The 24,824-nt window shown below is 49.4% G+C and overlaps 1 protein-coding gene and 3 long non-coding RNA genes across 8 annotated transcripts; all 4 read left to right on the forward strand.

Moving 5' to 3' along the window:
- Positions 1-4,056: 4,056 nt before the first annotated feature.
- Positions 4,057-7,403, forward strand: LOC117653652 (vegetative cell wall protein gp1-like). The gene is made up of 4 exons (XM_034399457.1): positions 4,057-4,533; positions 4,756-4,827; positions 7,043-7,204; positions 7,323-7,403. The coding sequence occupies exons 1-4, from the start codon at positions 4,057-4,059 to the stop codon at positions 7,401-7,403; spliced, it is 792 nt and encodes a 263-aa protein (XP_034255348.1).
- A 1,267-nt stretch (positions 7,404-8,670) lies between these two features.
- LOC117653382 lies at positions 8,671-11,249 on the forward strand. Of its 2 annotated transcripts, XR_004588216.1 has the most exons (5): positions 8,671-9,118; positions 9,380-9,496; positions 9,614-9,818; positions 9,915-10,080; positions 11,167-11,249. It is a non-coding gene; the product is annotated as an uncharacterized LOC117653382 (long non-coding RNA). The 2 variants fall into 2 exon arrangements; XR_004588215.1 differs by having other exon boundaries at positions 9,614-10,080.
- Positions 11,250-12,380: 1,131 nt separating this feature from the next.
- LOC117653433 lies at positions 12,381-14,474 on the forward strand. Of its 2 annotated transcripts, XR_004588229.1 has the most exons (7): positions 12,381-12,594; positions 12,901-13,060; positions 13,202-13,353; positions 13,467-13,589; positions 13,677-13,932; positions 14,029-14,186; positions 14,333-14,474. It is a non-coding gene; the product is annotated as an uncharacterized LOC117653433 (long non-coding RNA). The 2 variants fall into 2 exon arrangements; XR_004588228.1 differs by having other exon boundaries at positions 12,901-13,353.
- A 668-nt stretch (positions 14,475-15,142) lies between these two features.
- Positions 15,143-17,634, forward strand: LOC117653431. Of its 3 annotated transcripts, XR_004588226.1 has the most exons (7): positions 15,143-15,764; positions 16,071-16,230; positions 16,355-16,506; positions 16,620-16,742; positions 16,830-17,085; positions 17,182-17,347; positions 17,493-17,634. It is a non-coding gene; the product is annotated as an uncharacterized LOC117653431 (long non-coding RNA). The 3 variants fall into 3 exon arrangements; XR_004588225.1 differs by having other exon boundaries at positions 16,071-16,506; XR_004588227.1 differs by having other exon boundaries at positions 16,071-16,506; positions 17,182-17,400; positions 17,493-17,625.
- The last annotated feature ends 7,190 nt before the right edge of the window (positions 17,635-24,824 follow it).

A 24,824-nucleotide genomic window follows, 5' to 3' on the forward strand; every position in this document is an offset into this window, starting at 1 on the left:
TATTGTGAAGTCAGGTTTGTCGCTGACTAACAACATTTGTTTCAGTTAGCAACTTGTTTGTTGGAATTATAAGTTTTTTTTTGTTCTGGAAATATTCTTTTGTTGCTATATGTCAAAGGTCCAACAAGCTATCTGGAGTCCGTAACAATTACTCATACTAAAAAAAAGAATTAGCATCAATTTGTTGCAAAGCAATCATAAAATATTTATCAGTGAAGACAGGGCACTGATTTCGCTTAACTTCTTATTTATCTCTTCTCTACGGAACGCTCAATGACTGGTACCGCACTGGTGGGGATCAAACCACAAATTTCCACTATAGATTACCAAATGCACTTATAATCTGAATAAGGACTGGGTCACAGACACAGATTGCGTACGAGCGTCCTTGGCTTGGGTCACCAAGAGTGTACTTTTTCACTTAAGTACTTCAGCAAGTAATTGTTGTCTCCCCTGACCGTAAGACGCAACCCTTTTGGTCCAAGCGAATCACCCAGACCGCTCCGCTCCCGTGGCTCTGCCGCTCCACCCAGTAATTGTGAAACGCCAGAGTAACAGGGCTACTCCGTGGGATCCTTGGGAGCGGTGGCGGTGGCGTGGGCCCTAACCGGGGATTGCAGCGGCGGGGCTCGAAACGGGGACGGCGGCGGCCGGGGTCGAACCGGGGAGGGCGGCGGCGCACAGTAAAAGCTCTACGAAGAATCGCTTCGTAGTCATTTAGGCCGAATAGCCTCTTGGGCGGTGTGGGCGACATGTCCTGGTCGCACTGCTGCAGCGGAATGACCCGCGGAAGCACGCCGTCGAGCACGCCGTGTTGGCGTCGGAGCCCGCGGTGCAGAACTCACGGCCGGCGTGGCGGCACTGCGAGCACGCCGTGGAGGCAGGCACCACGAGGGCGCTGCGGGGGAGCTGGCGGGCGCGGTGCCGTGCTTGCGTTGAGCGGCCTGCGTCGCGGCACTGCTAGTACGCTGTCAAGTACGCCGCAGCTGCGCCGCGAGCGCTCCGCGAGGGCGCCGCAAAGACGCTCACGTCCACGGCGTCGTACTTGTGGCGCGCGGCCTGCTTCGCGGCATTGCGAGCATGCTGTCAATCATGTTGTGAAGCACGCCGGGAGGGCGCCCGCGCAGCAGTCCGCGAGGCACCCCTCCAGCACCTCGGTCAGCGCGAGCGCGGCCGGCGTATTTGACCCGGCACCATGGTGCGCGTGACGCAAAGCTTGACACGAGGATTTCTGCACAACGCGTGCAGGCTGAGATCGCGTCCATGTGTGGTCAACCAAATGCATTGACTTACCTTGGGGATCGCTCGCGAGGATCTTCATTTCCTGCATTGTCATGTCTTGCAGCAGCTTTCTTTCGGCGAAGCCTTCTGGCCTCCTTAGATGTCTTTTTTGAGTGTTTTTGCTTCTTTTGGTTGGCCATGTTTCCGAAACTTCCACTGACGCAAACACTCGTGCGCGCGCAAAAAAAAATACTATTGTGTCGCTGGGTGGTGGGTGAGGGTTAGAGGGGGCGAGTCAGGGATCGAGGGAAAGGCGACTGGGAACGCAGGTGGTTTATTGGTCAAACGGTGATGAGCGCGAGTACTCCTCGTGTCGCGGTCGGCAGTGCTCTGGGCCCGGGGCGCGCCGGGGTGTCACAATTTATCGGTTTTTCCGATGCTCGGCCTTGGCCGTGCTTGGTTGCCCAGGTGCTCGGCTCGGCTCGTCGGGGTAGGGTGCCGGGGGCCGTCAGGAAGCCAGGGCCCAACAGTATTATGAAGCAAAATCCTTCGTAATACAAAGCAATTCTATAATGCCTTCATTTTCTTTGTAGTTATGAAGCTAATGCGTCGTAGGCTTTTAAGAGTGCGGGGCCCGAACCGGCGGCGGGCCGTTCTTCGTCGGCCTAGGCCGGCTTCACTCAGTCAATGGACATACGGACTCCCTTGCCGCGCACCCGCAACGTGCGTCTTGTCGTTGCGGGCCAGCAATTCGTAGGCGCCAGTCTACGGCGGCTGGAGACAGCGGCGCACCAAGTCAGTCCGCAGGAAGACAAAGGGTGCCGTGGCGAGGTCCTTGAACACGAAGGTGCTAGGCTGGCAGTGCCGCGACGCGGGCGCCGGCCGCGACACGGGCTGCATGGAGACGGAGGCGCTCCAGCAGCGTGGTCCAGGCGCGGATCCAGAGGGGGGGTGCGATGGGGGCGTCCCCCCCCCCCACTTGAAGGCGGCCAAGCCACCTGAAAGGTAGGCAGAAAGTCGCACATAACCCCTGTAGGTAGGCAACTTTCACGACGTCGCCCCCCCTGAACCCGTCTCTGAATCCGCCCTTGGCGCAGCGGCTCCCCGTAGACGAGCTCAGCGGCGCTAGGGGATGTCTTCCTTCTAGGAGGCGGCGCGGAGATCGAGGACGGTCGGAAGGACCTCAGTCGGCCTCAGTCCACTGCTCATCAGCACTGCCGTCAGATTCCGAACACTGCTTCGTCACTCTGTCTCTCTCGAACCCCTACGGACCGCACCATAAGTGCGAGAGAGGCAGAGCGACGGAAGCAGTGCTCGGAATCAGACGGCTTTTATTCAACGAATGTCACGTCACATTCCTTAGAATGTGAATTTTGTCACATTCGTATAGATGTGATGTCACATTCGTATAGATGTGATGTCACATTCGTATGAATGTGATGTCACATTCGTATGAATGTGATGTCACATTCCTTTGAATCCACGCTTAAACGAATGTGACACCCGCATCAGACAGCCGCACGATGGCCGTGTAACGTTCAAACGAATGTGACATCGCACTCAAACGAACGTGACAAAATTCACATTCTAACGAGTGTGATGTCACATTCGCTGAATAACAGTGTAGCGTGGCCTATCAGTGGGGGCGGCAGCGGACGGTGCAGGCGCTCGGCAAGGCCGGAGGATAATCGCGAGCGAAGTCAAGGCAGAAGCGATCGTCCATAGATACCGGTAATAGTAGGCCGATGGGTTCGACGTGAACATCTTCGAAGTGCGAAGCGACCCGTTGATATCCACGAGGACCTGCTGGTTTGGAAACAAGCCTACGGGGCGCTGAAATCGGCGAGCGGGGTGCAGGTGTCAAGTCACGTTGGTGCGCTTGCAGGGCAGGCACACGTGGACCCAGGTTGTGCATTCGCGCTGCACGGGGCTTATGCCTCCGGTGCGGCTAGAGCGGGGGCCGGGAGGCCGCCGCGCTCACCGCTGGAGCTGCACGCGGTGGACGCCACCATGTTCTCGGCCTAGGGGAAGCCGGCCGGGGAGTGCGTGGAGCGGGTGAACCGGCCTACTCGTACGGGGCTGACCCGGGCTGACCGCCAGGGCACTGGTGCAGCACCTCGGTGAGTGCGTAGGACGCGAACGGGTCGCAGCAGCGCGTCGTGCTGCACGGCGTTGGGGATGATCACGGGGACGCGCCGGAGGCTGCCGGGGTCGTCGATTCGACGGCATGCTTCGAGTTGGCCGAGTTGGGGCGGCGTGACTGGGGGCTCAGGTCAAGGGTTTTCCGTGAACTGCCCAGAACTACGCCGGTTGGGCAACGATGCTCCTTCGTTCGCGTCGAGCAGCGGCAGGGAGGAGAGGGGAAGGAGGGGGGGCCGTGGTCCGTTCGGTGGCCATCGCTCCGCTGTGCGTGTCGTGGGTATAGCGCCTGCAGCGTAGGCCACAACGGCAGAGCGCGCACTGCAGTGCTGCGTGGCTGCCTACCTCGTGTTCGCAGGGGCTCCACCGGCACTCGCAAGCAGAGCGATTCCGAACATTGCTTCCGATGCTCTGTCTCTGTTGCATTCATGACGATGCGCAGGGGTGCGACGGAGACATTGACGGGACGCTGTCTGCTGCACGCGGGTTGCATACCTTTCCTTTTGTTTCGGTTTCTGGGCCACCCGATTGTCACTTCAGTTTTGTAACTTTTGGCATATGATTTACACGGTAAAAACGTTACCTGTTTTGTCTTTTTTAGGAAGCCTATGGTAGGGGCACAGGGTTTTTCCAGGGAGTTCCTGGGTAAACCAGGATCCGTTTTCACCGTGTACTTTGTCGATCTCAATTTTTCAGATGCCGAGGTACCGCCCACGTGCACCCCGTCATCCACCATACCTGCCCCCTTATCCACCCCCACCCTATCAGCCGTATCCGCCTCCGTACCCCTACCAACCTTACCCACAACCTCCAATCCCACTCCAGCTTCCCTATGACCCCTATCAGCACCCATACCCCCTCCCAATCCCTGCCCCATATCTACCTCATCCTCCGGTTCCGCATTATCCCTATCAGCTCCCACCAAACTTCCAAGGTCCATTTCTCCACCCTACCCAACCCTACTTATTGCCCCCCCCTCAGCCGATTCAGGAACTTCTGGAAGAAGCACCACCTGAGCCTCACCCCGAACAAGAGGACCCCAATGAAGAAGTACCTGCTCCGGTGCAGCATCAGCAACCAGAGGCAGCACCGGAGCCTCAGCCGCAGCCTGACGCAGCACCGGAGCCTCAGCCGCAGCCTGACGCAGCACCGGAGGAACATGCCCCTATAGTTGTAAGTGGCTTTCGGGGGTTTAACTTGTTAACTGGTTTGGGACATTGTCGTCTCTCGTCGTGTGCGCCATTTTTCTTCTTAAGCGCGTGCACATTTTTCTCTGTTGTAAATTGCGTCAGGGGTAGCCGTGAACGATGAATTTTAAATGTTAATACATCTGTATCTGTATGCCCACAAGCATGATTTAGTTATCATCATTGGCAACACTTTTCATTGTTTCAGATTGATGGCTTCGTTTTAGACCCCACACCGCCATGCAGCCCGGCTCCCTCGCACGTCAGCAGCGATGCAGGTGTACGTATAAAAATGTGTAGTAGGCTTTCAATAACCAAAACCATATGAAATTCTATATTTTATGATTGGTGCCTGGTAAACCGTAGAACGGGGTAATATGAGACATGAAGGAAAATCGAGACAAAGCGCACTTTTTTCGGTTTTTGTCGTGTTGCTGTATAGCGGTTGTTCAGAAGTCCACCGTGAATTTTTTTTCGTGATCTAGGAGGCCATGGCAACTCACGGGAAGCGCACGAGGGCTATCAGAGACTCGCCAGGGTTATTTAGAACCAAAGGAAAAACCTCTAAATTCTAACAAGTTTTATAAAGTTAGTAAAAACCTCCCCAGAAACCACGGTTAGAACTCGGGTTCTCGTCCGAACGAGGTTTAAATCTGTAGGCAATTATGTCAACATAATCAGGACAAAATTTGGTTCCGTTGTGTCTACTCCCGGGCTGCCTGTTCCAGATGGAATACAATTTTGTTACCTTGCAGGGAAAATAGAGACACCTCTTTTCGCTTGAAGCATGAGGCCAAACATACTCCACTGTTAATAATTTCAAGAAACAATGGTTTTAACACGGATTTGTTTTACTATCTGACCGGCATCTATGCTCTTCGTTTAGTATTTTCATGTGACAGGCACAACTCATGCCTTTTTATACATTTTTCAGCTCTCTTTAATGACACCCATTTTTCTCCCCTCCAGATTTTATATCGTCTCCATTATAGTTTCCAATCATCTTTAAAATGTGTGAAAAGAACTTTGAAAGCTCCAAACCCGCCTAAATGAGTTATTTCTCTATGCTTCTTTAACGTTTCTTTCTTTTGTCTCATATTACCCCACATTGCAGGGAAATATGGGACGGCATTCCGAGGGTTATTGAAAGGTCCCTACTGCACCTAAAAATCTGAAATTTGGTGGGAGTGTAGCCAAAGGGTCAATGAACAAGTGATAAACACCTCAGTACGTCAAATTGAAACTAAAAGGGGAAAATTCACAAAAAACCTCGAAATTTGTCTCATATTACCCCGTTCTACGGAACATAATGAAATGAGAGGCTTAGCATCTTACCAATTCTTTTCTTAATCTTATTAATTTACTATCGTATAAGTAGGACCAAATCTTTCAGCTTCCAATTAATCCTGTGTTGGTCTTTCATGTCACACACGAAGTAATAGAGCTGATCAGAAAAAGGGAATGCTTGACTTTCCAAGTAAAGTTTTCATTTCATTATTGTGCATTAGAATGGATAACATCAATACACCAAATTATTTGACTCAAGCAATTCAGGAGAAAATACACTCAAAAACATGGATGAAACTGTCCTTTTTTGTGTCTAAAGTTCCTCAGAAAATGGAGAAAACTCAACTAAAGTCCACAGCACTCCGTTGCACAGAATGGCAAAAGGAGAGAACTCAGCTTGAATTCTCATTAATCTTAAGTAAAAAGAACCAACTAAATTTACTGCTCCTTTCTTTTAGAACACTAGTTGAGAAATAGAGGTAACTCTATAAAATGTGCAAGGGCAGTGATTGTAGACTCAACGCAGACCTTAGCTCCCAGTGAATTGTCTTCAAATTCCACTTCTTGGGAGAACCACACTCTCATTTCAGGAATGTGACGACCACGTCGAAACGAATGTGACAAAGTGTCACGTTCGTTTGAGCATTGTGTTTCAGTCATTTGATGTGAATCAGCCAAAAAATTGCTTGTTCACATTCAAACGAATGTGACACAATGATCAAACAAACGTGACATTTTGTCACGTTAGTTTCAACGTAATGTCATATACTTGGAATGAGAGTGCAGGTGAACATGGTTCCGTAGTCCATTCTAACGTACAGATTCAAATCACAAACCTCGTCTACCAAGTGATGTTCCACATTCGAAATTTTTTTCATGTTCTACAAATGCTTTTTTGACTTCAATCCATCATTATCATTAATTTATGTTTACCTTCCCCTGCAAACAGTTTTATGTTTCTCCTTAAAAATAATGAAAATTGAGCTATCCCCTTCTTCGGCTTTATTTAACAGCTATTTTCCTTGCCTCCGTGCTAAATTTTTTGCGGGGATGTAAGAATTCTGTAACAATACCTAAAAATTCAGCACAAAACAATAAAATTTACAGTTCCTTTTTATTATTATTAAATTATTATCTCAGTTCCTGTTTTTATAGGAGGTCGGTTTTGCATGTAAATCTCCCTGCTAATGGAGTAATATAATTGGCAGGTACAGCATGCCCCGTGGGATTATGAAGAAGAACTTCGATTGGATGTATCCACTGAAGAGGAGGCAGATGACCCACTTCCTGAGCAACATCCCCAGCAACCAGTGCCCAATGATGATCCACCACCCCCTCAACCACCTCCATCACCGGAGACGGGGGTGATGGTCTCCTGTAAAGTTTGCATGCTAAAACCACCATTGTACACCATCACACCATGTCGTCACATTGGCCTGTGTGACGTTTGCCGCAATGTCCTGGAAAATACTATTGTGCGCTGTCCAGGTTGTTTTGACACCCATTATATTCGGTGCGAAAGAACTTACACTTAGACATATTGTAATACTTGACTTCTATGAGTGGTAGCAACCAAAAGAAGTGAAAAGAAAAGTGACACCAAGTATCATTTGCCCCTCTGGGAGAAAAATCATTGAAGTTTAGAAGTGCTTGAAAAAGCAGCTGAAAATTCTTAATAGAAAACGATTTCTTTGATTTGTTTAAACGAATCCTGCACTTAAGTTTCATGTACGACTGATTTTTGAATGCCTCTAATTTTTTCTACCTGTCAAAATGTTTCATTCTATGCTGATCCTTTATAACGTAAAATGCTTCAAATGTGTGCAACAATAGGCCATGTTAAGAGTTATAAAGCTAGGGTTTCCAGGCTTCTCCGCTGGAAAGCTTTCAGTATAAATGTCCCAATTTGCTGTACGGCTATCAAGCTGAGGAAATTCAAACTTCACCAGTCACAGATAGGGCGAGGGGTGTGGCGGCGAATTGTGAGTTGTGAAGACTCCCAGCCTCAGCCCTGGACCTATCTGTGTATTGTGAAGTGTGAATTCCCTCAACTTAAAATAGCCAATGACCTCTAGTTCTGAGACTGCTTAGTGGATCTGGGAGCAGCTTTCGGATAAAAAGTTTCCATTTCAATTTATCGGAACATAGTATTTTCACTCCCTCGAACCTGCTGTCACGTCCATAAAATAGTTCGTGAAACTTGATGTAAGATGTAAATACTCGCCCGAACCAGCCCGAGTCTGGACGCGAAGCGAAACGAGCGACCTGACGAGCGACCGTCTTCGTGCGGAACCACACGAGCCGCAGACGTGCGACCGACGTGCGACGCGTCTTCGTGCCTTTGGGCACGAGCTCGGTCGGAGCGGGTGGAGAAGGGAAGGGTGGGGGAGAAGGCAGTTTGCAGTTCGCTCCACTTTATTTGCAGGTGCGTGGTGCGGATAGCAGCTGCGCAAGATGCTTGTCGGATTATGTGTTTTTAATAGAGCTGCCGCTGCAGCGTGTTCTTTACATGTAATTATTTTGATAAATGGTATAGAAAGGCGTAGGAGTAAGTTTGACGCCGATACGTTGGCCGATTTCGACCGCGAATGTAGCCTCACCCCCCTCTCTCCGCCCACTCCGAGTCTGTTGTTGTCTGTCTCCGTGCAGTTCAAACCGTCAACGGACGAAGTGGCCACTCGATATCGGGCAATGTCTTTTTACGGAATAATAATGTGTCTGTGAGCAAGTGATTACTTCTGAGCCGGGGCGTTAAGGTTCGGTGCTTCTCTGCGTTTCTCTTCATGTCCCGTCCCGTTCCGAAACTGTGCAGATTGATTGGCAACAGACTCGTTGTTGATCGAGTACTTGTGAAATCATGTTAAATATTGCCACCGTCTGTCAGTGAGGAATCTTAACCAGACGATTTCATATCTATTTTAACAGTGCGGGAGTAATTTCCGAGGTATGACTTCAGTGTGCTTACCTCTGGGCGTAATCCTCGCATCCGTCCTAACCTCTTAACCTCTTCGGCTTCTCTGCATCTCCTATTTGTTTCGGTCTACGTGTACCTTATGCATTCAAAACACGGCCATCTTTACAGTGCTTGCTGCACTGCAAAGTTTTTGGAAGTAATACCAATAATATTTTGACAGGTTTTGATGTGCCCTTTCAAGCAGCTTTTTCCATCCATGACCACTAGAAATGGATTCAGAGTGTTCCGGAGACTGCCTCCATTTGGGTCAGCCAAGAAGCCCTGTTTCATGCGGTGAAACCCACCAGGCAGCGCAACAGAAGGTTAATTGGTAAGTCACATTCTGCCTTCTTCAGTTTCTGCACAGTCGTTGAAAATTTTGTCAGAATGTCAGTGAAATGCCTGAAATCCTGATCAAAATTCATGCACCTCTGAAAACGTATTCTGATATTGATGGCCTAAGTTCTACAGAGCATCAGAATAAGTTTTCAGCTTTCAGAGGTGCGCTAACTTTGATCAGGTTTTCAGACAGGTTTCTGATTTCGACAAGATTTAAACGATTGAAACTCTCTATATTCTTCCTCTATTCCAGTTCACCGAATTCAAACCTGTTCTGTGTCAGAGGATGAAGTTGTCTCCATTCCTTTTGAAATGGTAATGCAGACAGTGTCAATTTCCAACACACATTCAACTCTTCAAGAAAATAAAGGTCAGTTTGAAGCGAGTTGAAGTGGGTCTTTGGTTTCTAAGGGCAACACACACCTGTTACGCCACAGACTGGCTCTGGTGTCTTTCTTCTTATTTTGTGTGTCACTTTCGTTTTCAGGCCTTGGACTGAAGGATGAGGCAAGGGTGCAGGTGCTGAATTTGTGAAATCAGCTTCTCCAGTTGTAAAGAAAAGCAAAGTTGGACGACAAGGCAGTGCTTTTGTGTGTTGAAGAATCCCTCCCAGCTTTTTATGGTAGTGGGACGGCCACTTGCTGACTGGATGTGAAGGAGTCCGAAGGAGACCGGTGCAGCTCCTTATGTAGGTAAGTTATTGTTGTGCCCCTATTGTCTTTCTGAGGGCAGCTTTATTATCTCTCGCACTGGGCTCGCCTAATTTTTGTATGTAACACTATTTTCAGATCAGGGGAGAATGAAACAGTGGTGCCATTACTTTGTCTTCAAATTCAAGTCATCCTGAAGGATTTCTTTGAGCAAGTGCAGCAAGGCCCTGAAGAGTGCCTGGCCATTGATTCCTGAAGTCAGCAAGAACTTTTCACATGAGACCAGCACTACTTCAGCAGTAATGTAAGAAAATATTTCCCAGTGCAATGCACCATATCCCTTCTGAATACCTGTCTGTACGTTTTCGGGTGATTCCGTGCGTAGGGGCCGTTTTAGCCACCTAAGAAAGTCAAGTAATCAATCCTGCTTGTTCGGCCGGAATTTGGCCTAGATGGCATCAATTGAACCCCAGGAAGACACTCTGAGCGTGGGCGAGCTAAAAGTTGACTTTCGTTTTTCTCCCCTATAAAATATGACGAAATTAACTGAAATATGACGGAAATTACGCTTCACGGAAATTACAAACAGGTGTTTCTGGCTCACTGCAACTGCATATCGCCACAGAAATATGCCATAAGTTTGGCACACTAGTTCGACGTCAAGACACATCTTTTCACGTGTAGAATGTCTTTCAAAACCCAATAGACGAGGAGCGAGAGGGGCATACGGAAATTACACCAATTGTTACAACCCACCGATTTCACACACAACTTCCACTCGCACACTCACCCCCCTCACTTTTTCACCACCGAAATTCGTTCATATGGTAAACAGACCGTGCTGATTCTGAATACGGCGGTGGTTTTGAGCAGGAAGCACTCCTAGTAGTTTTTTTGGTGCTTACTTTGAAACCGCTAAGGTAAAAGTCGGAGTGCGGTGGACATTTAGTACGCGTTCTGAAAGTACAGTTCCAATCAATATACGATCTTCAAATTCAAGCAAGATAGTCACTATTAGTTAAAGATTTGATGGGTGTGTGTGGAATTCGAAGATTTGAATGGAACGCAGGGTTATAGAGCCGCAAAGTTGGTGTAAGGTGCGAATGGACATGACGGAACTTACAAAATCGACCCTTTTGGCCCCTCTCCCGCGTCACATGTTAGCTTTGAAAGTCCGTATCCAAAGGGAACAAGCTATTCTAGTGCCAAACAAGATTCTTAAGTGTATAAATGGACTGCACTCGAATAAGTTCGCTCTGGGAGGGTGTGGACACGAAAACGCCCTCTACGCGCGGAATCACCCTTTCCTTCTTAGAAGTTCTTCCATGTGACTGAATATGGTGCAGGATTTAAATCTCTTTTCATCTTTCTCTTTATTTTTTTTTTGCAGATGCTGATGTGATGGATTACGAGAATGGTTTCAGACTTTGGAGTTGGGAGGGCTGCTGAGTGTGTTTGTCAACTTTTGGTGAGTCTGTTCCTGTTGAGTCTGTGACTGAATGTACGTGGTGCTACAAATGTACACAATTGTCAGCATTGAAGGTCTTGTTGGCTGGTTAGCTGTAGTGGAATCTATCTTGACTCCACGATGATTGAATGAATGTGAAGGATCATCGCATCACTTTGCATTTCCAACAGAACAGGCATTTTCAATTTGCTCCCACTGTGTGTGGTTGATGAATGTACTGGTTATTCCCTGTGATAAGTTTGTCAGGCTCAGTTTTCCTGACAACTTAATCACGGTGATTCACCTTGGTGGTGCGAGCTGGACAACAGCAGCTTAGAGGGGCATAATCCATGCTGATAGGTATCTTATGCAAAACATTTCGCCTTTCAGTATTGTATCGAATGATATGGTTATTAAAGTCCTTTCAGTTGTGTGCTCAAAGTATACAAGGGCCGACTACAGTTCTGGATGTCTGCTTTCATCTGATATGCCCACCAAGAACTGGATTTCTCTCTGTCGAGCTGAGAGCTCTACACTGGGCCGGCTCACTGTGATGAGTTGGGAGCTCTTTTGGGCCGACCTTTTTAAAACCAAACAATTCACGTTTGGTGGAGGCTGTTTCGTTACAAGTAATCTTCCTATTTTGTCACCATGATCTGGCAAAGCTGTGTGCTGTGATTACGGCCAGCTTCACTGATAGCTCAGTCCATTGAGTGATGTTTGAGGGTTGCCCGTGTAACTTCATGCAGGCCTTTTGATGCTTTGCTGCTGTTTAAATGCTGCCTGAATGCTTTAAAAGGACACTGGCAAACTGCACAGATAGAATAATTGGCTGCATGAGCTCCAGCTAAAAACATTCGCTTTCTGAATGAAATGTGATTCCCTTGCGACACAGCTGAATAAATAAGCTGGGCCAAATTAGCTGCGCAGCTTAGGCATGTCATTTCCTCTTTCTCAGCAGCACTTGCCTCTACCTAAATTAGGCTGACAACAAATACTATCTGGAGTGTGGTTGTTTTGTACTTTAACTTATGCTGTTCTGTTGGTACTTTTTTGAACTGTGTGTAAAAGTTTGCTGGGGAGGAAATATTCCACACTTGGGGGTGAAACTTGTCGTGTTTTAATTTTGGGGGAAAGGCTGATACCAACATTTTTTTTCTTCATGTTGGGATTCCTCACTCTGAGTGAATCAGATAGTTGAAATGATATTTTTGCTGGCATGTAAAGTTTGTGTTTCTCTTTTTTAGGACTGTTGCCCAGTTTGACAGCTTGAAAGCTTTCACTCGAATGGATCAATCACACTTCTATCTGAAACCCCTGGCTTCTCTGTTTGCTTGTCCTGCGCAATCTCTGGTTCTTCACAAGGCCGAGGTGAGTTGATTTGAGTAGATCATAGGTCAGACTCTGGTGTTTGGTCAGGGTGAAATAATGTTCACAATTTATATCCCAGTTTTTCAATGTGTTTTTATTTTCTATTAATGTTTATTCTTCCTTTGTGACAATGATTCCACCTAACTTGTCCTCTCAATGCTCAAGTGCCAAGAGTATTGCATCCTTATCTTGTCACATTTCCCACAGTGGCAAGCTCCACATGGAAGGCTTGTCTTAGCTCTCTAGTGGGACTAGATTTTTGCTGCTAAATCTCTTCATAATTTCAGTTTGTAACATTTTTTTCAGATCAGAGAAGAAGGAAACAGTGGTGCTACAATTTTGTCTCTGAATTCAAGTCAGCCTGGGGGATTCCTTTGAGTATGTGCAGCAAAGCCTTGAAGAGAGCCTGACTATCGATTCAAGATGTCATCAAGAAACTAACACACAACACCGCGCTACTCCAGCAGTAAGTAAGAAAATATTGTCTGCCTAGCCTGTCTGTCTGCCTAGCCTGGCTGCCTGCCTGTTGCAGTTGAATCTCTTTCGTAACTTTTTGTCCCAGCCTTTGCATCGCTGGTTCCTCATATGTTGCCTCTCTTTGTTTTAGCTTGAGAACCATTCCTCAGTAGGCAGCTAATTCAACACTGCTGTGGCTGTCTTAACTCTTCTGCTGCACAATCTCTTTTTGATTCATCACAATGTGAAGCTTAGCTTATGCAGCTTGCTGAATGCATTCGTAATCTTCTTGTCTAATTAAAGGTATAATATTTATTCTGGCAACAACTTATTCGAGTGTCACTTTTCTTTCTTTCAGTTCACTCAGTTATGAAGTAGAAATTTGTTATGTTGCAGTGAAAACTGTTATGTTTCAGGCTTGGATATATTAGAGTCTTCATGAATCTTCATGAAAGAATACGCTTTTGTGTCCTGTTGTCAAACTGGTAAATTTCTGTTGCCAGAATGGTTTGCTTTTGCAAAGGGAAACAGCTGTTATGGTGAGATTTTTGAGCGTGAGGCAGAGGGAAGCTCCATTATTTATTGGACCTACTTGTTTAATATTTAAATGTTTCCCTATTTTTCAGATGGAGACAGCGGTGGCGCATTGATTGCACAATACGTGTCTCAACTCAACTCAGCCTTTTCGCTGTTCCTACATCTCTCTGAATCTTCCTGTATTTCACTTCAGCTTCTCCGGTTCTGAAGAAAAGCAAAGTTGGACGACAAGGCAGTGCTTTTGTGTGTTGAAGAATCCCTCCCAGCTTTTTATGGTAGTGGGACGGCCACATGCTGACTGGATGTGAAGGAGTCCGAAGGAGACCGGTGCAGCTCCTTATGTAGGTAAGTTATTGTTGTGCCCCTATTGTCTTTCTGAGGGCAGCTTTATTATCTCTCGCACTGGGCTCGCCTAATTTTTGTATGTAACACTATTTTCAGATCAGGGGAGAATGAAACAGTGGTGCCATTACTTTGTCTTCAAATTCAAGTCATCCTGAAGGATTTCTTTGAGCAAGTGCAGCAAGGCCCTGAAGAGTGCCTGGCCATTGATTCCTGAAGAACTTTTCACATGAGACCAGCACTACTTCAGCAGTAATGTAAGAAAATATTTCCCAGTGCAATGCACCATATCCCTTCTGAATACCTGTCTGTACGTTTTCCTTCTTAGAAGTTCTTCCATGTGACTGAATATGGTGCAGGATTTAAATCTCTTTTCATCTTTCTCTTTATTTTTTTTTTGCAGATGCTGATGTGATGGATTACGAGAATGGTTTCAGACTTTGGAGTTGGGAGGGCTGCTGAGTGTGTTTGTCAACTTTTGGTGAGTCTGTTCCTTGTTGAGTCTGTGACTGAATGTACGTGGTGCTACATATGTACACAATTGTCAGCATTGAAGGTCTTGTTGGCTGGTTAGCTGTAGTGGAATCTATCTTGACTCCACGATGATTGAATGAATGTGAAGGATCATCGCATCACTTTGCATTTCCAACAGAACAGGCATTTTCAATTTGCTCCCACTGTGTGTGGTTGATGAATGTACTGGTTATTCCCTGTGATAAGTTTGTCAGGCTCAGTTTTCCTGACAACTTAATCACGGTGATTCACCTTGGTGGTGCGAGCTGGACAACAGCAGCTTAGAGGGGCATAATCCATGCTGATAGGTATCTTATGCAAAACATTTCGCCTTTCAGTATTGTATCGAATGATATGGTTATTAAAGTCCTTTCAGTTGTGTGCTCAAAGTATACAAGGGCCGACTACAGTTCTGGATGTCTGCTTTCATCTGATATGCCCACCAAGAACTGGATTTCTCTCTGTCGAGCTGAGAGCTCTACACTGGGCCGGCTCACTGTGATGAGTTGGGAGCTCTTTTGGGCCGACCTTTTTAAAACCAAACAATTCACGTTTGGTGGAGGCTGTTTCGTTACAAGTAATCTTCCTATTTTGTCACCATGATCTGGCAAAGCTGTGTGCTGTGATTACGGCCAGCTTCACTGATAGCTCAGTCCATTGAGTGATGTTTTGAGGGTTGCCCGTGTAACTTCATGCAGGCCTTTTGATGCTTTGCTGCTGTTTAAATGCTGCCTGAATGCATTAAAAGGACACCTGGCAAACTGCACAGATAGAAATAATTGGCTGCATGAGCTCCAGCTAAAAACATTCGCTTTCTGAATGAAATGTGATTCCCTTGCGACACAGCTGAATTAATAAGCTGGGCCAAATTAGCTGCGCAGCTTAGGCATGTCATTTCCTCTTTCTCAGCAGCACTTGCCTCTACCTAAATTAGGCTGACAACAAATACTATCTGGAGTGTGGTTGTTTTGTACTTTAACTTATGCTGTTCTGTTGGTACTTTTTTGAACTGTGTGTAAAAGTTTGCTGGGGAGGAAATATTCCACACTTGGGGGTGAAACTTGTCGTGTTTTAATTTTGGGGGAAAGGCTGAGACCAACATTTTTTTTCTTCATGTTGGGATTCCTCACTCTGAGTGAATCAGATAGTTGAAATGATATTTTTGCTGGCATGTAAAGTTTGTGTTTCTCTTTTTTAGGACTGTTGCCCAGTTTGACAGCTTGAAAGCTTTCACTCGAATGGATCAATCACACTTCTATCTGAAACCCCTGGCTTCTCTGTTTGCTTGTCCTGCGCAATCTCTGGTTCTTCACAAGGCCGAGGTGAGTTGATTTGAGTAGATCATAGGTCAGACTCTGGTGTTTGGTCAGGGTGAAATAATGTTCACAATTTATATCCCAGTTTTTCAATGTGTTTTTATTTTCTATTAATGTTTATTCTTCCTTTGTGATAATGATTCCACCTAACTTGTCCTCTCAATGCTCAAGTGCCAAGAGTATTGCATCCTTATCTTGTCACATTTCCCACAGTGGCAAGCTCCACATGGAAGGCTTGTCTTAGCTCTCTAGTGGGACTAGATTTTTGCTGCTAAATCTCTTCATAATTTCAGTTTGTAACATTTTTTTCAGATCAGAGAAGAAGGAAACAGTGGTGCTACAATTTTGTCTCTGAATTCAAGTCAGCCTGGGGAATTCCTTTGAGTATGTGCAGCAAAGCCTTGAAGAGAGCCTGACTATCGATTCAAGATGTCATCAAGAAACTAACACACAACACCGCGCTACTCCAGCAGTAAGTAAGAAAATATTGTCTGCCTAGCCTGGCTGCCTGCCTGTTGCAGTTGAATCTCTTTCGTAACTTTTTGTCCCAGCCTTTGCATCGCTGGTTCCTCATATGTTGCCTCTCTTTGTTTTAGCTTGAGAACCATTCCTCAGTAGGCAGCTAATTCAACACTGCTGTGGCTGTCTTAACTCTTCTGCTGCACAATCTCTTTTTGATTCATCACAATGTGAAGCTTAGCTTATGCAGCTTGCTGAATGCATTCGTAATCTTCTTGTCTAATTAAAGGTATAATATTTATTCTGGCAACAACTTATTCGAGTGTCACTTTTCTTTCTTTCAGTTCACTCAGTTATGAAGTAGAAATTTGTTATGTTGCAGTGAAAACTGTTATGTTTCAGGCTTGGATATATTAGAGTCTTCATGAATCTTCATGAAAGAATACGCTTTTGTGTCCTGTTGTCAAACTGGTAAATTTCTGTTGCCAGAATGGTTTGCTTTTGCAAAGGGAAACAGCTGTTATGGTGAGATTTTTGAGCGTGAGGCAGAGGGAAGCTCCATTATTTATTGGACCTACTTGTTTAATATTTAAATGTTTCCCTATTTTTCAGATGGAGACAGCGGTGGCGCATTGATTGCACAATACGTGTCTCAACTCAACTCAGCCTTTTCGCTGTTCCTACATCTCTCTGAATCTTCCTGTATTTCACTTCAGCTTCTCCGGTTCTGAAGAAAAGCAAAGTTGGACGACAAGGCAGTGCTTTTGTGTGTTGAAGAATCCCTCCCAGCTTTTTATGGTAGTGGGACGGCCACATGCTGACTGGATGTGAAGGAGTCCGAAGGAGACCGGTGCAGCTCCTTATGTAGGTAAGTTATTGTTGTGCCCCTATTGTCTTTCTGAGGGCAGCTTTATTATCTCTCGCACTGGGCTCGCCTAATTTTTGTATGTAACACTATTTTCAGATCAGGGGAGAATGAAACAGTGGTGCCATTACTTTGTCTTCAAATTCAAGTCATCCTGAAGGATTTCTTTGAGCAAGTGCAGCAAGGCCCTGAAGAGTGCCTGGCCATTGATTCCTGAAGTCAGCAAGAACTTTTCACATGAGACCAGCACTACTTCAGCAGTAATGTAAGAAAATATTTCCCAGTGCAATGCACCATATCCCTTCTGAATACCTGTCTGTACGTTTTCCTTCTTAGAAGTTCTTCCATGTGACTGAATATGGTGCAGGATTTAAATCTCTTTTCATCTTTCTCTTTATTTTTTTTTGCAGATGCTGATGTGATGGATTACGAGAATGGTTTCAGACTTTGGAGTTGGGAGGGCTGCTGAGTGTGTTTGTCAACTTTTGGTGAGTCTGTTCCTTGTTGAGTCTGTGACTGAATGTACGTGGTGCTACATATGTACACAATTGTCAGCATTGAAGGTCTTGTTGGCTGGTTAGCTGTAGTGGAATCTATCTTGACTCCACGATGATTGAATGAATGTGAAAGATCATCGCATCACTTTGCATTTCGAACAGAACAGGCATTTTCAATTTGCTCCCACTGTGTGTGGTTGATGAATGTACTGGTTATTCCCTGTGATAAGTTTGTCAGGCTCAGTTTTCCTGACAACTTAATCACGGTGATTCACCTTGGTGGTGCGAGCTGGACAACAGCAGCTTAGAGGGGCATAATCCATGCTGATAGGTATCTTATGCAAAACATTTCGCCTTTCAGTATTGTATCGAATGATATGGTTATTAAAGTCCTTTCAGTTGTGTGCTCAAAGTATACAAGGGCCGACTACAGTTCTGGATGTCTGCTTTCATCTGATATGCCCACCAAGAACTGGATTTCTCTCTGTCGAGCTGAGAGCTCTACACTGGGCCGGCTCACTGTGATGAGTTGGGAGCTCTTTTGGGCCGACCTTTTTAAAACCAAACAATTCACGTTTGGTGGAGGCTGTTTCGTTACAAGTAATCTTCCTATTTTGTCACCATGATCTGGCAAAGCTGTGTGCTGTGATTACGGCCAGCTTCACTGAGAGCTTAGTATTGAGTGATGTTCTGAGGGTTGCTCTTGTAATGACATTCAGTTGTCCAGTCCCAAGTTTGATTTTGTAAAGATGAAATTTGAGGATTTCTGTATATTTAGAGGAGAATGATTCTTGGTGTGGGCTTTTAGTGACAAGGCCACTGAGAACTGGTGCTGTGGTCTTGGTTGGCTTTCCTCTATAAGTTGTGAGCTTCATTTTGGGCCGACTGAGGTTTCTTTGGGTGTGACCATTATTTGTGGCAGCCACCGAAAACACATTATCTTCTAACCTGGATTTTACAAAAAGCAAGTTGAAAATGCAACAAGCTGGGCCAGCTTAGTGGAGTCACTTGGTAAGACTGTAGACCACATCACTCTGATGCGAGCTGTTTTTCTTTACGGCCATCAAAAACAATTTTCTTCCTACAGAAGGGTCTTTGATACTGTGACATCTGTTTGTCGACGTTTAGATCGAATCAATTTAGTTGTGTGCTCTTTGTCGAGGGCCGACTACGTTCTTGGTGTGAGCTTGCAACTGATACGGCCACAAAGAACTGGATTTGTTTTGGTCAAGCTGAGTGCTCTAGACTTAGGTTACTGACCCCAGTAACTAGGGAGGCTGGGAGCTCTGAATTGGGCCGGCCGAGCTGCATCATACATTTATACTTCAGGGCTTACTGACTCAAATTTATGGCACATTTATTTTAAGGCAACTTGTATTGAGTTGTCAAGAATTCAAGTTACCGTTAATTTTGATAGGATTCTACCTTATGGTTTCTGTGAACATGATTGATATGGTGATTATCTGCAAAGTTGCCAGGGGCCTTTCTCTATCTATTGATGGATAACTTCAGGACAACATTGCAATTTAAATTTGGAATATGAACACCTTGCTTCCTCCACAAAAAAATAAATTAAAACAATAAGAAAACATCATTCACGTAATTGCATGGTTTCATAGCTTGACTCCTGATTGAAGAAAACTGGCACAGGTTTAAATTCGATCTTCATGTCAGTCGTGTGCTCTCTACTCAGGGCCGACTGTGGTTCGCAGTGAGGACTTTCAATGATGAGACCACCAAGAACTGGCGTTTTTTGTTATTAGCTGAGTGCTCTGTTCTCATTTGGCTTTCTTAAATGCAATGTGTGCTCTTTCGGGCCGCCAGTAATTTTTGGTGTGAGCTTCATTTGCTACGGCCACACTTGTGAAGAAGTTGAAGCAGCTCACTCAAGTCAGTTAGTTGGTCCGTGGGACAGCCTGTGACACTCTTATTAATGTGTGCTGTTTTTATGGTCACTAACATTTCCTATAACTTGCACTTGTTTATACTGTAGTGCTTCTGATACTTTACCTTTTATGTTTGCTGGTGTGAAGTTGAAATCTTTTCAGTCGTGAGCTCTATGCGCAGGGCCGACTGTGGTTTTGGTGAGAGCTTTTAGTCGCAAGGCCACCAATAACACAATTACTTCCTGTCAGGCTGAATGCTCTGATTTCAGCAGGCTGAGGTTATTTTGGTATGACCTGTCTTCATTATGACCACCAATAGGATTTTATTTTTAAGAGCCTCGGTCCAAGGAAGTTTGAAGCTTTGAAATGATTTGTGAGCTCCTTTTGGGCCAGTCATTTTTTTATCGGTTTGGGGTGGTGATACGGCTTTTGAGCCTTCCACCACCCTTTCTGTGCACTAAGTCAGGGCTCCAATTATCCACCGCGGCGATACCCCCGCGTAGATCCAGCCGCCACCCCAGACGCGCGGCAGCGATACCCCGCGCCAGCAGCGCGCCGCGCCTCCACTGTAGCGCGCCGCGGGCGATCGCGCGACCCGATCGTGTGCGATCGAGACCGATCGGGAGCCGAAGCGGTCCGCCGGGCTGACCCCGAAGCTGAACCCGAAGCGGGCCCGAAGTCCTCCCCCGGGGCCCTCGGCCCGCGCCCCCCGAGACCTCCGCGACCCCGAGCGGTCCGGTCACTCTGAGTCCAGCGGTAGCAGCGACTAGTCGCCTCCTGCGCACTCGTCCCGCGTCGTGCTTTTTGGACCTTCGCCCCGCGTACTGTACTTGTACTTGCTCTGTATGATTACTGATTGTCTGTACCTGAATAAACCTTGAGTTTACTAAGCCATACCTCCTACTCTCTCTTCGGTTCACCTCCCCAAACCCGCACCCTCACATTGGTGGCAGCGGTTAAGAGGGAGAGAGAGGAGAAGGAAGGGCGCAGGGCGTGGCAAGAGCCAGTCCACCGCGTCTTTCAAGCACTAGCCGCGGGTCTTTACGACAGTGGCACGGTGCTTCCTAACGTTCACGCGCGACTTAGGTCAGCGAGGACTTAGGCCCCCTCAGTACAGACAGGGTAACGCGCGGCTCAGGCCAGCGTAACCCAACCACCCGGCAACGCGCGGCGTAAGCCAGCGTCGCCAGCCACCCCGGGAACTGCGCGGCTCAGGCCAGCAGTCCCACCCTGACGAGAAAAACCGTTACTTTTGACCGGTAACGCGAGGCGTAAGCCAGCGTGCCAGCTACAGCGGTAGCGTCCCTCGCGTCTCCCCGTCGCGTCCCCCCAGCTTGTTGTGTCTAAGGGTAAGTGTTTGAAGCAAGTGTAGTGAAAGTGTTAGAACCGCGTACTAGTGCGTATTAGGGTTTCTTCGCGAAGCGAGGCACCGCCGTTGAGCGTGGCTACGTCCAGCTCCGCGGGGCCCCCCCCCCCTTCCCGACCGTTACGCTACGCGGCAGGCGCGGCCAAGCCAGCCTGTCGCTACGCCCATTGTCGCGTTCCCGCCAAAACACACCCAGCGCTCGCAGGGCCCGTCGCTGAGCGCGGATAATTCCAGCTCACGGCTTGCTCTTCCGAGATGGCACCTTCCAAGCGGCGTGCCCCGGCGCGTCAACCTGTGACAGCCGGGCCCGCCGGCCCAGAGGCAGGCGATTCGGACGCCACCCCCGACGCCGTGCCCAAAGAACTCCCAACTTTGCCAGCGTCGGCCATTCCGCCGCGCACTTCCGAACGGCTCCGGCGCCAGCCCGTCCGGTTTTCGCCCAGCGACGAATCTAACAAGGAGGAAATGTCCCCCGAGGCCTTCGACGACCTCGTGAACCTGGCCGAGACCGCGGAGCGCCTCCGCAGCGCCAGACTGAGAGGAGAGAGCGCTCCCTGCACCTCTCACGCAGCCGACGCCATTGACCAAGCCGTCATGGAAATGATCCAAACAACCATGCCGACCCCTGCCCCAGAGTCCGAGACGCTCCGGCAGGCGCAGAAGGCCGTAGGGCGGTACCCGCCGACGGGAAGCACACGGCCTCCGCCGCTGTCCCGAGAGCACGCCACCACAACCTCTGTGCCCTTTGACTTCATGGCCAGGAGGGAGACAAGCGCGGACGTGTTCCGGCGCGAAGGCATCCGAGCCGACGGCTCGCGGGCTGAGCGCGGCCCAGTGCCAGCTCAGTCCCAGCGCCCGCGCACTGCAAGTGCGGCACCTACTACATCAATTACCCTGCTAGGCTCGGCAAGCTGCCGTCCACGCCCAGCCAGTGCGGCCCCAGGCCGTACGTTCTGTGATAACGCTCCCAGAGGCCAGAAAGGGCGGCACCCCAGCCAGGTGCGCGGCAGGGACGCGCCCTATTCACCGACCCAGTCCCTAGAATCGGCACCCCAAAGCCACCGCCGAGTTGAATTTGGACCCTCTGGCGTGCAAGTTGCATTATCTGAGACAACACTGTCTCCAGGGCGTGCTTCTAGGAGCCGCGCACAGGGAAGCTCGCGCGCCGCGCAGCGCCGCCGCGAGCACGGCGATGACGGAGGCAGCTCCCCGTCGTCCTCAGACACTTCGGACACCATCTCGCTGTCCTCAACTTCCTCTAGCTCTGCGTCGCCTAGCCCCGCACGGCGCGAGGCCCACGGCCAGCGCCGTGGACGGGCCAGGGCCCAGAGCACCCCTGAGAGGTCCCCGTCGCCCCCACGGCGCGTCCGGGCCCAGGTCCACGTCAACGCGGCGCGTCCGCGAGCTGAACAACATGACTCTGACCTGGCTGAACCTCACCCCATCCCGTTTGTGCAACGCAGGGCGCGAGCCCGCAGCTCCAGCCAAGCACGAGGCGGCCAACGGCGTGCAGGCCGGCCACGCTCGCTCACTCCAGGGCCTCGAGGCCGTCATCAAGCACGAGATCATGCAGGGCGTTTCGCTTCACGTTCACGCTCTCGCTCACGCCAGCGCCGAGGCCAAGGCCAGACGCAAGGCGCAGGGCAAGCCCGAGGTTCACGCTCACGCTCACGTTCACACTCCCAGCCACGCCAGCGTCGCGGCCAAGGGCCCAAAGCGGGCAGGACCGAACGCAGAGCTTCACGCTCCCGTTCACGCTCACAGCCACGCCAGCGTCGCGGCCAAAGCCAGACGCGGGGCAGAAACGAGCGCAGGGCATCACGCTCGCGCTCACGCTCTCACTCACGCCCTGGCGCGCGCCATGACGCCTCATCCACAGCAGAAATTGCAGCTGCAGTCGCCAGAGCATTTGCCATGGCAGCCTTGCCACGGGAACGGCAGCCCCCACGCATGCCAAACCCAGAGCGCTACGTCGGCAGGGGCGACTACCGCCTGTACCGCCTCCAGTTTGAAAGCATTGCCAACGCGAAGGGATGGGACTATGCCACAAGGGGTACCATGTTGAATGGCCACCTCGGCGATGACGCCATCAAGGTCTTGGAAAACATTCCGGCCCACCTGCGCTGTGATTTCGACACGCTTGATGCTGCACTCATGCGTCACTTCGCAGAGGCCCCGCTGGAACCCAGCGAATACCGCCGCTTGCTTCGCGAGTGCCGTCAACAACACGACGAATCCCTGCACTCCTTCGCCCTCCGCGTCGACAACTTGGTCCGACGCGGGCACCCGCTCCTTGATGCAGCGCAGCAAGAGCATTACAAGGTCGAGGCCTTTGTCGACGGCCTGCTAGACGGCATGGCGGCCAGCTTGGTGGGGTATGGGTCCTTCCCTACCCTGGATCAGGCCCTTGACGCCGCCAAGCGGTACCGAAACAACCAGCCAGCCCACACCAAGAAAGTCCGCGCAGTGGAAGTGGATGACTCTCGCGAGCGTGAGAAGCAGCGAGACGCCAAGATCGACGCCCTGGTCAACGCGTTCAACGAACAGTTGACCAGGAAGCCCCAAGTAGTTACGGTGCAGGCACCGGCACAGGCCCCAACGGTGCAGCTGCTGGCGCCCCCACAGGTACCCGTCCAATGGGCAGCCCCAGCACATGGCCCGCACAACAAGGGCCACGGCGGCGGTAAAAACAAAGGGAGCCAAAACGACAAGAAGGGCAAGGACTCTCACTCCAGCTCCAGCCGCGACTCCAGCCGCGGCTCCAAGCGCGACGATCGCCAGCAGCCTCGCAAGGCAGGCCCTGACGACGAGTGCTACAAGTGCCACAAAATGGGCCATTTTGCAGCCGACTGCCGCAGTGGCAAGACCTGCGAGTACTGCAAGAAACGGAATCACACCGCCAGTGAGTGCAGGAAACGCCTGAGAGACGAGGCGGCCCAAGACCGAGAGCGCTCGACATCGCCAAACGACGCACCGGTGCAGAGGTGCCAATACTGCAAAAAGAGAGGCCACACGCTAACAGCCTGCCGGAAGAGGACCCGAGACGAAAGTAACGGCGGTCAATCCTCCGGGAACAACAAGAGGCAAAAGCGTGAGCCCCAAGACGACGACGACTCGGGAAACGGCTCGGGGCCGCAGTCCCAGTGAATTCCGCGCGTCGATCAGACAGCGGAAGCGGATGTGCGGCCCGCAACAACCCTTCCCAGCAATGCGAACTAACCGCGAGCGATCTCGCAGCGTTTAGCGCATTGACTATCGCGGAAGGGTCACCGCTTATCAGCATGGTAGTCCATGGCGTGGAGCTGTCAGCACTGGTAGACAGCGGAGCGCAAATAACCATTTTCCGCCGAGGAATGCTTCCAGGCGAGGAATGGCGCCTCTCGCCGCTTCGCCTCCGCTCCGCCACCAAGGACTCCTCGCCCATGCTAGGCCCCGAAAGAGTCACATTCCGAATCAAGACGCAAGAATTCACAGTGTACGCGTTCCAAGCGGACATTGATGAGCAAATCCTACTTGGCCAAAACTTTATTGTGCCACATGACCTGAGAACAAGTCCAGGGCTCAACAGAGTGTCAATTCACCGCGACTCGGCGGGCCGCCAGCTCGCCCAGCCGGTCGTGTTGCCCTACGACTTGACCGAAGCGCGCGGTATGAGCGCATACCACATTTACCTGCCGCTCAGAACAACAAACCGCCTCGAGCTCAAACCAGGAGAAACCCTTTTCCTGTCTGGCTCTGAACTGCGCTACCCTCCGCTGCAATTACCCAAAGCAGCCTTCCAACCCTTCCTCTCCACCGTGTGCCCGGCGGCCATGCCGCGGGCCAGCGTTCAGGACGTCCATTGCGACCGCCCCGCCACCCCCGCGGTGACGGAGGGCGCCACTCCGAGGGCCCCGGAGACGCCGCCAGCCGGCCTCGGCTCAGCATCAGAACGCGCAGGGCCGAAGCAACTGGCAACGCGGAATGAACAAGAAACGTCCAACGAAGCCGCCC

The sequence above is a fragment of the Thrips palmi genome, unplaced genomic scaffold (genome assembly GCF_012932325.1).
Source record: "Thrips palmi isolate BJ-2018 unplaced genomic scaffold, TpBJ-2018v1 HiC_scaffold_8, whole genome shotgun sequence".
Taxonomy (NCBI): domain Eukaryota; kingdom Metazoa; phylum Arthropoda; class Insecta; order Thysanoptera; family Thripidae; genus Thrips; species Thrips palmi.

Excerpts from the sequence above, each read along its gene's own strand:
- LOC117653652 (XM_034399457.1), top strand. The coding sequence starts at position 4,057 with ATGCCGAGGTACCGCCCACGTGCACCCCGTCATCCACCATACCTGCCC. Across the intron at positions 4,534-4,755 it reads AGGAACATGCCCCTATAGTT|ATTGATGGCTTCGTTTTAGA; the intron begins GTAAGTGGCTTT and ends TCATTGTTTCAG. Across the intron at positions 4,828-7,042 it reads ACGTCAGCAGCGATGCAGGT|GTACAGCATGCCCCGTGGGA; the intron begins GTACGTATAAAA and ends TATAATTGGCAG.